At 36.3% G+C, this 13,171-nt stretch overlaps 1 protein-coding gene across 1 annotated transcript; it reads right to left on the bottom strand.

Moving 5' to 3' along the window:
- Nucleotides 1–9,096: 9,096 nt before the first annotated feature.
- On the bottom strand, nucleotides 9,097–12,311 carry LOC307165383 (uncharacterized protein). Its single transcript, XM_079882970.1, has 4 exons — nucleotides 12,180–12,311; nucleotides 11,191–11,499; nucleotides 10,163–10,283; nucleotides 9,097–9,927 (listed from the first exon to the last, which is right to left on the bottom strand). Exons 1-4 carry the CDS (start codon nucleotides 12,259–12,261, stop codon nucleotides 9,924–9,926), a joined length of 516 nt encoding a protein of 171 aa, XP_079739096.1. The 5' UTR covers nucleotides 12,262–12,311; the 3' UTR covers nucleotides 9,097–9,923.
- Nucleotides 12,312–13,171: the final 860 nt, after the last annotated feature.

Genomic DNA, 13,171 nt, shown 5'->3' with positions numbered 1-13,171 from the left:
GAACGGGGACAACAAAGAAATGCGCGGCGATAGAGGAACCTCCACTGGGGCCACAGATCAAACGCTAGTGGGATCAAACTGCTGCACTGTGTGTTGAAATGGAGTCAAATCATTTCATCTCTCAGGCTCTCCTGATCCCCACGTTTGTTTTATGACGCCTCCCTCTGTATAGCGGACATATTTGGCATTTACACACTGGCATCCACAGAACAGAGGACAAACAGTCCCCCCTCTTTCTGTTTAGTTTGGGGAATTGTGCTCATTCTTTAAGACTATTCCGCATGACTGAAAGCTGTCAGTCGCTCAGGTGATGTGTATTCATTAATTAAAGATACACTATGTAACTTTTGGCCCTCTAGCACTTATAAAACAAAACTGCATGCATCTTGCGGAAGGACATTGTTTTGGTTGTGCTTCAGCTCTGTGTGACTGTGAGGATGAATATGGGGTTACACTTCATTTTAAGGTTGACGTAGTTACATTGTAATTACTCAAATACGTAATATTAATTAACTACATGCATTACTATGGAGTTACATTTGGGATAGGGTTTGGTTGAGGGTTAGTTACTTGTAATTATGCATAATTTACTGTTATTACTATAGTAAGTACATGTAGTACTAGTAACGTGTAACTACAGTACGTCACCTTAAAATAGTGGGTTACACTTTATTTTAAGGTGTCACTGTTACAGTGTAATTATATATTGAAGTATTGAGTAATATTAATAAACTACATGTACTATAGGGTTAGGGGAGGATTAGGATTTGGTTGAGAGTTAGTTGCATGTAATTATGCATCATTTACTGTTATTACTATGGTAAGTACATATAACATATGTAGGGCACTGTAAAACAAAGTGATTTTTATATAAAGTGATAATTTTAAATAAAGTAAAATAAGTTTTAATAAATATGGTTTCTTCGATAACACTTATACATTAGTGTCCTTGTTACACATGATACATGTAGTTACTGTAGTAATAACTACAAATTATGCATAATTACATAAAATTAATCCTAACTCTATAGTAAGTACATGTAGTTAATTATTATTGCTTAGTACTTAAATGTATAATTACACTGTAACAACACTGTAAAAAATTTCTAACCCTCCCAAATCAAAAATTTCAAGTGACCGATAACATCTAAATTTTTCAATTGGCCCAAATGAAATTCTGTAAATTTCAATTGGCCCAAGTGAAAATCTGTAAATTTAATTTTAGAATTTACAGAATTTCACTTGGGCCAATTGAAAAATTTAGATGTTATCGGTCACTTGAAATTTTTGATTTGGGAGGGTTAGAAATTTTTTACAGTGAATGACACTTTTAAATAAAGTGTAACCTGTCCTTCTCATAACTAAAAAAAAGAGAGAAAAACATTATCTTACTGCTCATAAAACATTTATTATAGGTTTAAGATATATATATATATATATATATATATATATATATATATATATATATATATATATATATATATATATATATGTATTTTAAAATTATGCAGTATAAAATTATGCATAATTACTCCATGACTGCTTTACAATAGATAATGCTTTACAATGAACTCTGTTAGAGAACCCTGGAAATCCAGAGCTCTCGCAAGAGTAGCACAATTTGAATTTGCTCAGCGAGTTACTCTGGCGTTGAGTAATGATGCTCATTAACTATGCCCTTGTATCCGAGCTGCACCAATCACATCGGTGTATCTGATTTAGGCGGGCCAGAGGCGAGCTAAACCGATGACGACAGCGCTAGTAACAGCGCAATCACGACTGGGATTGGTCGTGGTGTTATCCAATTGCGTGCGTTGAGATTTTCAAATGCATGCTTGGTGCCGCCCCTCGAGTTGGGCGATTTTTATTACTCAGTGCCAGACCCTTAATCTTTCGGATTTGGGTTTGGATTTCCAGGCTACTGTTAGAGAGCTACATAAGGCAATTTATCTGTTCAGTAAAATGCCTTACCCGTTAAATAACATTTCGAGTTGAGTAACGTCGCTTTTATAACATTTCGAATCCCTCAGTTCTCGTCATCACTGAAAAGCCAAGCCTAAAACATAGGAAAAACATCGGAAGCAACATGTAAACACGTAGGAAATAACTTTGGCAAATAAACACATAAGTCACATGATCCGCATCACATATGTAAAATTCACATGCATTATACCATGAACACCATCAACTCTGGCAAGCATACTATGTGGAAAACTTGTGCAACTAGTCTGATGACTTTATGATAACTTTTTAGATAACTGTTATACTTAAGGACAGATGACAGCATGTTCTGTTAAAGTGAAATGTATGCATTAGCTCAGGGTTAACACCTGTTTGCGGGGGTATTCTGGGAAAAATGGAAATTTTGCTCGCTTTTCAGGGTTACACAAATGAACTGCAATATTCAAACTGTTCTCTGAGGAGGAGGAAGAAGAAACACTTTGATGGATTCAGTTGGCGACACGTGAATTCAAGACGGCATGAACGCCTCCAGCTTTACGGTTTTACATGCACATTGAAAGACTCCTTCATCGCCTGGCATTCAGCGAGAAGATCCATCGTTTGGTGGGAAACAATAAAGAGAAGATCTGTGGATAATGGTGAGAGTTGTTGAAGCTCCATGACTGTTGAACGTCAGGTTGGCGCTGGGTTTCATCAGTACTGCTCTGTGACTCGGCCTGAAGACTGTTTAACATTTTAGCTCATTAGCTCTGAGATACATGGGTGAAACTGATAGCCTGGCAAGCTAGATACAGATAGCACGGTGTTGAGTTGAAGTGCTGAGTTTTATTCCAAAATAAAATCGAAAAAAGACTTGAAATCCTCAGTTATCACCACCCGCAGGCTGTCAGATTTACAAACACTTTCCTCATCTGCTCATGTTTGTGCTTGGACTATTCTTGTGATTATAAACACAAATCAATTCTAGTCAGTAGAAATGCATATATTTTATTAGTTAATTATTTAACTAAAACTTTTTTACACTTCATTTTTTTTTAAAAATTGATACTTTGCATTAATCTGATTGTATCTGATCTAGTAAAGTCTCTAAATTATTAATATTATTATATTTATATTAACACTTATACAATATTTTGAAAATATGTCTTCCCAATTTAATTTTTTTTTAAAAATATAATCATTAAAATAAAATAAAATTGATATGATTGATATATGATATTGAGTGGACAAACAACTCAACTCAAGGAAAACTGACATGACCAATATCCTTAAGACAGTTCATCTTATTAAACATACTGTATGTCTGTCCTTCTTAGGGTTGTTTTCATTTGTGCAAATTAATTATGCCATCTATCCAGACGAAGGTCCATTGCTGTTTTCAGCAACTTGTAAGTGATGATTAAGTAAGATTGATTATGCAATCATATAGTGACACATATCTTAAAGACACAAGTCTTAAATGTACAGTAACTACCTGTATAATTCTAAAATGGTCAAGAAAAACATTCGTACCTTTTTTTGTGCAAGAAACATAAGTAGACCAGGCAAAAACTGCTATAAAGGTGTATAAAATGACCCCTTTAATACTCTTTTGCTTAAGTTTTAGAAGCACTACATTCTTCAGTGTACTTACAAATGACATATGAACCTCTTGTTTGAGTTCCTCTCTATATAATGGCGTTTTTGACACGGCACATAAATCTAGTCCTAACATTTGCACTGCTGCAGATATCTGATATGCGGATTAGTCTTATAAGAGATCCGCAGATGGAGACCTCTGCTGCCGTTTTCTGTCTGCGCTTGTTATTCTCAGGATTCAGAAAGCAATCTTCTAGGTCTCTGCTTTAAATAACATCTCCGCTCCGAGCTTTTAGAGATGGCCCACGTTTTCTCTTTTTTTTTTCCACTCAAAAGCGATCATGAAAGATTCATGAGTTTACATTTCCACGGATGAATTATGGATGACTCCTAATTATTTTTTACAGCATTTAATTAATTCATCTGCTCCACAGTGAACGGTCCAAATCAGCTGCTAGTGCTGTAATAGAGAACATTTGATCTGGGGACTTGGGTTTAACGCCGGCCCACTATGGGTTCAGATGTTTTTTATCTGGGAGAGAGTGAGTCCTGGGCGTCCTGTTCATGGATATGAGTGCTTCTGCTTGTTCTTCTCATGAGTGCGAGCAGTGCTTGGTGTGACTATATATGTTTTAATAGCCGCTCCACAGACGTTCATGCTGCAAGCATTAGTGCTCAATTCTGATTTATTGCTCAGATCCAATTTTTTTGTCTGGCTGTTTAGATTATTTTTTTAAAATGTGGCCAATATCAGATTAGAGTGTGAACATGTCCCGACTGACCCACATGCTGTTTTGGATGGCATTTTTTTTACTTTTTTTTGGTCAAATAAACATCCTTGGTGAGAGGAAGAACATAAAAAAAATCTTACTTATGAGTTTACTTATTAGTCATTACTAATTGTATGTTTATTTGTGTTTATTTGTGCAGATCACATGCACACATGCATTGAAGATAGTAAAATAAGAGACAAAGAGATCAGTTATCTGTAAACTGATTCTAACCTGCAAACAAATGAGTAGAAATAGAGGGTTATTACGAAATACCCTGTGCATTTGTTTGCTGCATGATTTCTGTTTGCTCATTTTGTGTGCATGTGCCGAGGATATACTGTATAGTAATCTTTCATGTCCAGTTTATGCAGTCTGTGGTCTATTTCTGTCTTCTGTATTGCTCTGGTTAAAATCACAGGCGGTCCGTGAACAGTTTGGGCTCCTGACAGAGCTGGTCAGACGAATGTAATTACAACAAATAAGATGTGCACAAAATTGCTAAAGACACTTAATTTTATACTATCTATCTATTATCCACTGACAAAGTTTACGGTAGATTTGACAATAGTAAGAATGACCACTGAAATATTCCATCCTGAAATATGGCAATTGGTGCATGTGCTGTTGTATGGTAAAAAAACGGCTCAAAGCCGTGACAAATAAGTGGAGGACAGAGTAAAGGTGGGACAGGTGGGTAAAGTTGCAACACATATTTATTAAAGGGATACTTCACCTCTGGAAAGATGAATGTGTATTTAAAATGGGTCATTTATCGTAGAAGAAATGTGAAATTATTTTTGAATTTGGAGCTTTCTAGACTGAGAAAAGCCAGAAAATGTATTTTGGCTCATGTGGATGAAAGACAACAACTCCCAGAATGCACTTGCTTCGCTGCCCTACGAGGCCACTCCCAAGCCACACCTACCGGTAAGAGCGCGCAGTTAAACAACAAGACTAGGCTACTAGTGAGTCTCCGTGACGAGTCTGCACGGGATTTCGAGATCGCCCAAAATGTCCGGGATTCGGCTTTTGCACTCTACAGTCGCCATTCATTATGTTTACTGTGGCGAGCAGGACGAGGCTGAGGGGCGCGGGAGAACGGCGCGAGGCCGGTGGCGTGATTACTGACGAGAGCGACACCTGTGAGACGCACCGGTCTCGTATCTCTCACGGAGGAGCGGGAATTTTCTTAGCAATGTTAAAACGCACATCAACCGATCACTTGTTTAGCGTTCATGTAAACACTACATTCAGATTCACCAATGGGAATGAATTCAGTTAGATTGAAACAAAAGGTGTGCATGTAAACAATGAATGGCGATTGCAGAAAGCAAAAGCCGAGATCGGACCATAGGTGGCGCTATAACTGTTAAAAAGCTTTAAAACCATATATTTCCTATGGTACATTGCCTGTATTGGCTGTAAATGGTCTTTTCCATCTATTATGTTAGTGGTTACATGCTTGCTTAATAAAACTTAATAACTTTTGATGCTTTTGTGCTTAAAGGCCTTAAAGGCCTAAATTGCTTGAACCCTGATAAATGCTGCTTGCAGCTTTAATCCTCAAGAAGCCCGGCCTCGACAACGCCACTCATAGCAATTATAGACCAATATCAAACCTCGCTTTCGTTGGCAAGCTACTTGAGAAGGTAGTTGTGGCACAACTGCAATCACACTTAGAGAGACATAATCTCTTTGAACCCCTTCAATCTGGTTTCCGTACATACCACAGCACAGAAACAGCTCTTCTAAAAGTACTAAATGATCTCCTTCTGGCTTCTGATTCTGGTGCACATAGTATTCTGGTTCTCCTTGACCTCAGTGCAGCATTTGACACTGTGTGCCACCCTACACTTATCTCACGATTGTCTGCAATAGGCATCACAGGTGCGGCACTTCAGTGGTTGACCTCGTATCTATGTGATAGACAACAATTTGTTAAGATAGGTAAGAATCGCTCACGCTCTGTGTCTGTTTCTCACGGTGTGCCCCAAGGCTCTGTACTTGGTCCGCTTCTATTTCTAATCTACTTGCTACCGTTAGGCCAGATCATCAGACAGCATGGACTCAATTTTCATAGCTACGCTGATGATATTCAAATCTACTTCACGATCAATCCCAACTCATCTTTTCCACCCTCTTCATTTATCTCCTGCCTCCACGAACTTAAAACATGGATGTCCTCTAACTTTTTACAGCTTAATGCTGGTAAAACCGAAATCCTGTTGATTAACCCTAGATCACAGAGTTCACCCGGACATGACATTTTTATTGATATAGACGGTATTGAGATTAGGCCTTCAAAAACTGTACGGAATCTGGGAGTTTTGTTCGACCCCACGCTCTGCTTTCACTCACACATTAGTCAGACTGTCAAATCATGCTTCTTTCACCTGCGGAATATTGTTCGTATTCGCCCCTCTCTTACCTTTATAGATGCGGAAACTGTTATTCATGCTTTCATCACTTCCAGATTGGACTTCTGTAATTCATTATACAGCGGACTACCCACCAAAGCAATACACCGCCTTCAAATGGTCCAAAACTCTGCTGCACGAGCCCTCACATGTAATAAAAAATCTGCCCATATCACTCCTATCCTTCACCAACTGCACTGGCTTCCTGTCATAAACCGCATCCAATTCAAACTGTTAGTCCTAGTGTATAAAGCCTTACATGGCCCGGCACCCATACCTTGTTGATTTGGTACAGCCATATGTTCCAACTCGGGCCCTTAGGTCTAGCACTGAAAACCTACTCGTGGTACCCCGGGTCAGACTCTCTACGGTGGGCGGTAGGGCTTTTAGTGTTGTTGGCCCTAAGCTATGGAATAAGCTGCCCCTGAATCTTCGTGCGACCGACAACATCCGGACCTTCAAAAAACAACTTGAAACTCATATCTTCAAGCTTGCCCAATAAATAAGTATCCTCAACACTGTTTTCTCTGTTCTCCACTTTCTCAGCTCTATTTGCTATATACTTTGTCATAATTGTATATTTTTGATAAATAGTCCAATGTGTTTTTCTTTGATTCATGTCAGTTAGTGTATGCTTGTTTCCATTTGTTTGTCTGTTATAAGTGTCTGTATCTTTGTATCTGTTTACTTGCTGTTTGTTTGCTATTTGTATTGCATTGTGAAGCGACCTTGGGTTCTTGAAAGGCGCTATAGAAAATAAACATATTATTATTATTATTATTTAATTACTTATTACTATTTATCAGTACTACTACTACACAGGTTAGAACATCATCTCAATACAATATTGAGAATACTAATACCCTCAAAATTAATTGGTTAAACTTTTGTTTGAAAAAACCTTCTTTGTGGAATTTTATTTTATCCTAATTTTACTTTCTTTTTTTTACTAATGTGTGATTCTAAAATTGACAAATTGCCAGTGAAAATTTCTGCCTTTCTTGCTCAAGCTTTATTGGCTTGGAAACTGATCTACAAGCACAACTTCTCTCTGCACCGTGTTTTTATTTGGAATAACCGTTGTATTTTGTATAAACACAAAAGTATTTTTAAAAAAAGCTGGTATTGTTTTAGTTTGTCATTTGTTTAACTCTCAAGGATACCTTATGATGTATGACGAGTTTCTTCTGCAGTTTTCCTGACTCCCAAGGAATTTGCTCTTGTATTTTCTGCAATCAATTCTGGTATAATTTCCTTATGTAGAGGTATGTTGTCATCAGTTGATATGTCCATAATTAACCCAGCTGACAGTATGTGGTAAAAATATTTTTTTTTACAGTACAAAAACACTAACAAATCTATTCGTTCTCTATTTTTAAAGGAGGTTGTCACCAAATCTTGCTCTATTGCTTATTGGACTAAATTTGTTAATGACCTTGATTGGGAAAGTGTCTGGTTATTACCTCATACGTTTTTTGTTACAAACAAGGTGAAAGAAATCTCTTTCAAGATATTGCACAAATTCTACCCTGTCAAACATTTCCTTAGTAAGTTTAAGAAAGACATTGATGTAAGTTGCTCGTTTTACTCTTTGCACTTGGAAACAGTACCCCACATTTTCTGGCATTGTAGTCAGGTGAAAAAGTTATGGTATGAAGTGTCTATGTTTATTAAGGAAAATGTACTCTCTAATTTAGTTTGCATTTTGAAAATGTAATTTTTGGATATTCAAAGTATGATAACAGTGTGATTAAGGAGGCTTTTGTAATTAATCTGTTAATTTTATTAGTCAAATTTCACATCCATAAGTGTAAGTTTTCTAACAAAAAGCCCCATTTCTCAGTATTCCTTAAAGAATTCAAAAATTACATTTCGACTATTCATTCTAGTACTAATGGAAAAGCTATTAAGACGGTTAATTTGTGTACTGTCTTCAAAATCTTTGACTGATACAAAGGTCTTGTATTCTTGTGATTTAATATTTATTTCGATTTTTTTTGTGTGTGTGTGTTTTCTTTGCTCCCCTGGCTCTAAAATTGTATGTTGTATTGTTTTGTTGTTTAAAAAAACAAAAACAAAAACAAAAAAACAATATTTAGCATACATGTCACTTAAGACAAGCGCATTATAACCCAGAGATCGGTACTGTGACGTCGCCAAAACACACCACCATCCAGTACGTATTGGATCTGATCAAGCTACGTCATTGTGCTACAGGCTGCAGCGAGGGGTGTCTCGAAAGTTTCGTTCACTAATAGAGGAAATCACTACGAGCATCACTTTGAGCACAGAGTAAGTCATGATCTCCTGTTTTAATGTTACAACAAATTCACAACTTTTTTGACACAAATAATGACAACTTGACTGCTGTTAGAAAATGTTTAATGTTTGCGCCGGAACACGCCTCCTCATTTCCCTGAACCGCCCCCGGGAGCGCAAGTTCATTCCCTAATTTACCGATGTGCGTCTGTGGAGGGAAAAGTCCGCGGTGCGTCGGGTACAAAATAGGAATGATACATGCATCGGTGTACAAAGTCAATTGCTCTGGGTGCAAGATAGGGCCCTTAGTGTGTATTACTGAAGCAATACATTGAGGTTATCAAAAATATTTACATCAGGTGATTAAGAACAACATCCACAGTGGATTACATTACACACAAGACACAAGTTACAAATGTTTATTTAGAACCCATAGATTACAACTAAAGTAAAAGAGAATCAAAACAGGAACTGCCCAAACTGAATCGCTCATTTAATGCTAAAGTATTTGAACTAACATGTAAAACTGTAGATTTATATAACTATTATTTACAGAGAATAGAAGACTGAGAATTAAAAAAATAAAGACATTTAGAAGAGAGGAGCTAATTTCTCTGAATCTTTGAATGTTATATTTCAACAAATACGTCAGAAAACCAACCTCAAATCAGACTGAACTCAAAAAAGTAGTTCAGTGGGATTGAATGAGTTACAGCAACATTCAAAACAGTACAATATGCATCACACTGAATATATTGTGTGTGTACTGAATGTGGAACTATATTTACTAAGCAACAGCAAATTATGTGGTTGTCCACTTTGTTATTTATGTGGATGTATCATGTAAAGCCTTTCCTTCGGGGAATGGTCATGACCTCGTTCACTTCATTGCCAGACCTTTTCTCCTCTTCTCTCTGACCTCTGATCAGATTTTTCATCTGGAACAAAAGAGAGGAACAATCAAACTTGCTTATTACACATTTGCTGAAAAATGCCTCTCAAAATTAAGGTTAAAGTATTGGTCATAGACAATAAGTGTGTAAAGATATGGCTGGAGATAACCGAGAATACACACACAGACAAATCTGAAATCAGCACTTTCCAGTTTGTGTGCAATGCATTTACAAAGTTTCTGATGACCTTCAGATTTACAAACAGGTGTATGACATTCACCTTGGGCACCATCCACACTCCAAGCACAAAGTAAAAGCCAAAGCCGTCACTGGTATCAGTAAATCATTCATGCCATTGGACTTTGAACTTTTGGAAGAGGCCGGAATGATCTCTGGCGGGTCTATAAAGAAAAATATAAATAACTTCACTCAAGGTACAAAAGCTGTCACTGTGGTGGTAACTTTTCACCTTTGTAGGCTACCTAAAGAGTGCATATTAGTCCCTCAAAGGTACATATTGGTACCAAAAGTGTACATATTAGTACCTAAATGGTACATATTACAACCCTTTTGAAGGGTACTGTCCCAGTCGCAGCATTTGTACCTTTTTTTCTGAGAGTGTTCAGTACAGACAGATTTGTGCATCACTTGCTTCAAAACTATAACAAACCATGTTTTGCATTAAAACCTTTTACACTGAAGGTCAGTGAATTTGGCAGATAAGAAAAGCCTTTTTGACAGGAAACATGCATTTGTTTATTTTCATTTTCTTAGATTCTCACTAGCTGCCTTTAGGACAGGGGAAAAAAGTAAGAAAATAAATACTACTGTTCAAATGCTTGGGGTTGGTAAGATTTTGATGCTTGTGAAAGAAGTCTATTTTGCTCAAGCAAGGCTGGATTTATTTGATCAAAATATAGTAAAAACAGTAATATTGTGAAATATTATTACAATATAAAATTACCGTTTTCTTTTTCTTTTTTTTGCTGATTTGCTGTTCAAGAAACATTATTATCATCAATGTTAAAAACACTGCTGCATAATGTTTTTGTGAAAACCAAGATTTTTTTTGATGAATACAAAGTAAAAAAGTAAACATCTTTAATGTCACTTTTGATCAACATAAAGCATACTTATGGAATCATTTTCTTTTAAAATTACTGACCCCAAACTTTTGAACGGTAATGTATATCTTAAATGATACTTACCACTACAGGTATTGTGAATTCTAAATTGCCTGTAATTACATGCTGAAAATTAAATCTCAATAAAAAAAAAAAAAAAAAAAAAACAGAAATGTGCGCTCACCTTGAACCAAAAGAAAAACACCTGAATCATCCATTTGACATATCCCAAAGTTAACCTCGCAGGTGCACCAGTAAGCCCCAGTGTCTTTCAGTCCTAGATCAAAGATGTTTATAGTTAGAGTCTTCTCGTCATTTTTGACTTCAACACGTCCTGTGTAGTCTGTATGGTGAATTAATTGGTCCTTTTTGAATTTGTAGTAGAAGATTTCACGTTTGTCCGAACGCCGGCTGTACAGATTCACACCCACCGCGTCTGCCTGAGGTGCAGGACACTTCATAGTGTAATTGTCACCTTTATATTTAATCGCATCTAAAAATGATTCAAAGAAACAGTCTGGATCAGTTCACAGCATCCATCAAAACAGAAATTGAGAGAACATTGAAGAATCAGGTGCTCTTGGCACTAAATGAGACACCAAGACCAACACCTGGACAGTGTAGATGACTGTACCTTCTGCGGTATGTCACTTATTTTCTTATCATTATAAGTAATATTGCTTATTCCTCATCATTATAATTTGAGTGCTACATCTGATGTTAAAAAAAAAATTGAAATTCATGTTGTTCCTCGTGTCATCTTAAGAACTTTCTTGTGTGGAACTTAAAAGAAGATATTTGGAAGAATGTTCCAAAACAAACTATTTTGGTGGTCTTTGCCTTATTTTGTCCAATATGCACTGAGACATTCTTCAAAATATCTTCTTTTATGTTCCTCAGAAAAAAGAAAGTCATACAGGATTGGAATGACATGAGGGTGAGTGAATGATGACAGCATTTTTAATTTTTAGGTAAAAAAAAAAAAAAACAACTCTTGTAAACCATATTTACAATTATAAAGTTTTTAAACCATCAAGAGGCATTTTGGATGCACTCATAAATATGAAGTGAAAAAATAAAATGTATCGCTGTCTAAAGAAAGTAGGTCAACTAATAACACTTTGTAACACAAATTACAAAAAATGTATAATAGTGAAAACACAAAGCACTAACCTGCACTTGCAACAAGGTTGCAGAGACAAAGAACAACCAACAACAATAAGATGATTTGCAGAGACCTCATTGTGATTGTCATACGTGTATCTTAATCAGCGTCCTCCATCTAAACACAGAAAACTAAAACTGAACGTCAGACTGCAATGCTCCAGCCCACAACCACTGAAACTACCAACATCTTAGTCAGCAAACTTCAAACGAGTCATACCAAAACACTTCCAAGAGTTCTTCTTATAAATAAAAAAAACACAATCATTCGATTAATTCACTTATTTTTTGCATGTTTCATAAGGAATCTGCATCTTACTGAACAAGCTATTAAGAGGCCTGTAAGTACAACATACATGCATGAAAACACATTAAACTGTTCAATCATGAGAAATACAGCCTATTTTTGTGTTGGCGCTATCTATACCCAAACTGAACTGAATTGGCCCACTGATAGGAGAAGTGAATAATATTTGTATTTGTATTTATTTTGATCTCCATTAGCTGTAACAAGTACAGCTATTCTTCCTGGAGTCAAACTAACATGCTTCTCTTCAGACAGTTTTACACCAGTTTTTCACAACACCACACACCTAAACAATGTTTAAAAACATTGGCATATCTAAACACCACAAAACCCCACCCACCCACTCATGCACTCCCACACACATATACACACAGTATACAATACATATACATAGGACCTGATTTCTACAATTATTTCAGCAATAAAAGAGAGATTACTTGACTCATAGTTAATTAATACTATCATATCATAGCTCTTACAGTAGCAAAAATTCATCATTTAGACTTAAACATTAGACATCATTGTGACTGACTGCAACCTTAAGTTTACATTCAACTAACACGAAAGATGCTTTTTCACAAGGACTTTAAATTGGTATTTGCTATTTGCTGTAATGATATCACTTGGCAAAATGTTCCAGTTATACATTGCTCTATACATTACTGTACTTTTTCCACAGTTGGTTTTCACTTTG

This window comes from Squalius cephalus (genome assembly GCF_949319135.1).
Source record: "Squalius cephalus genome assembly, chromosome: 10".
NCBI classification, from domain to species: domain Eukaryota; kingdom Metazoa; phylum Chordata; class Actinopteri; order Cypriniformes; family Leuciscidae; genus Squalius; species Squalius cephalus.
This window is presented reverse-complemented; position numbering and strand designations above follow the sequence as displayed.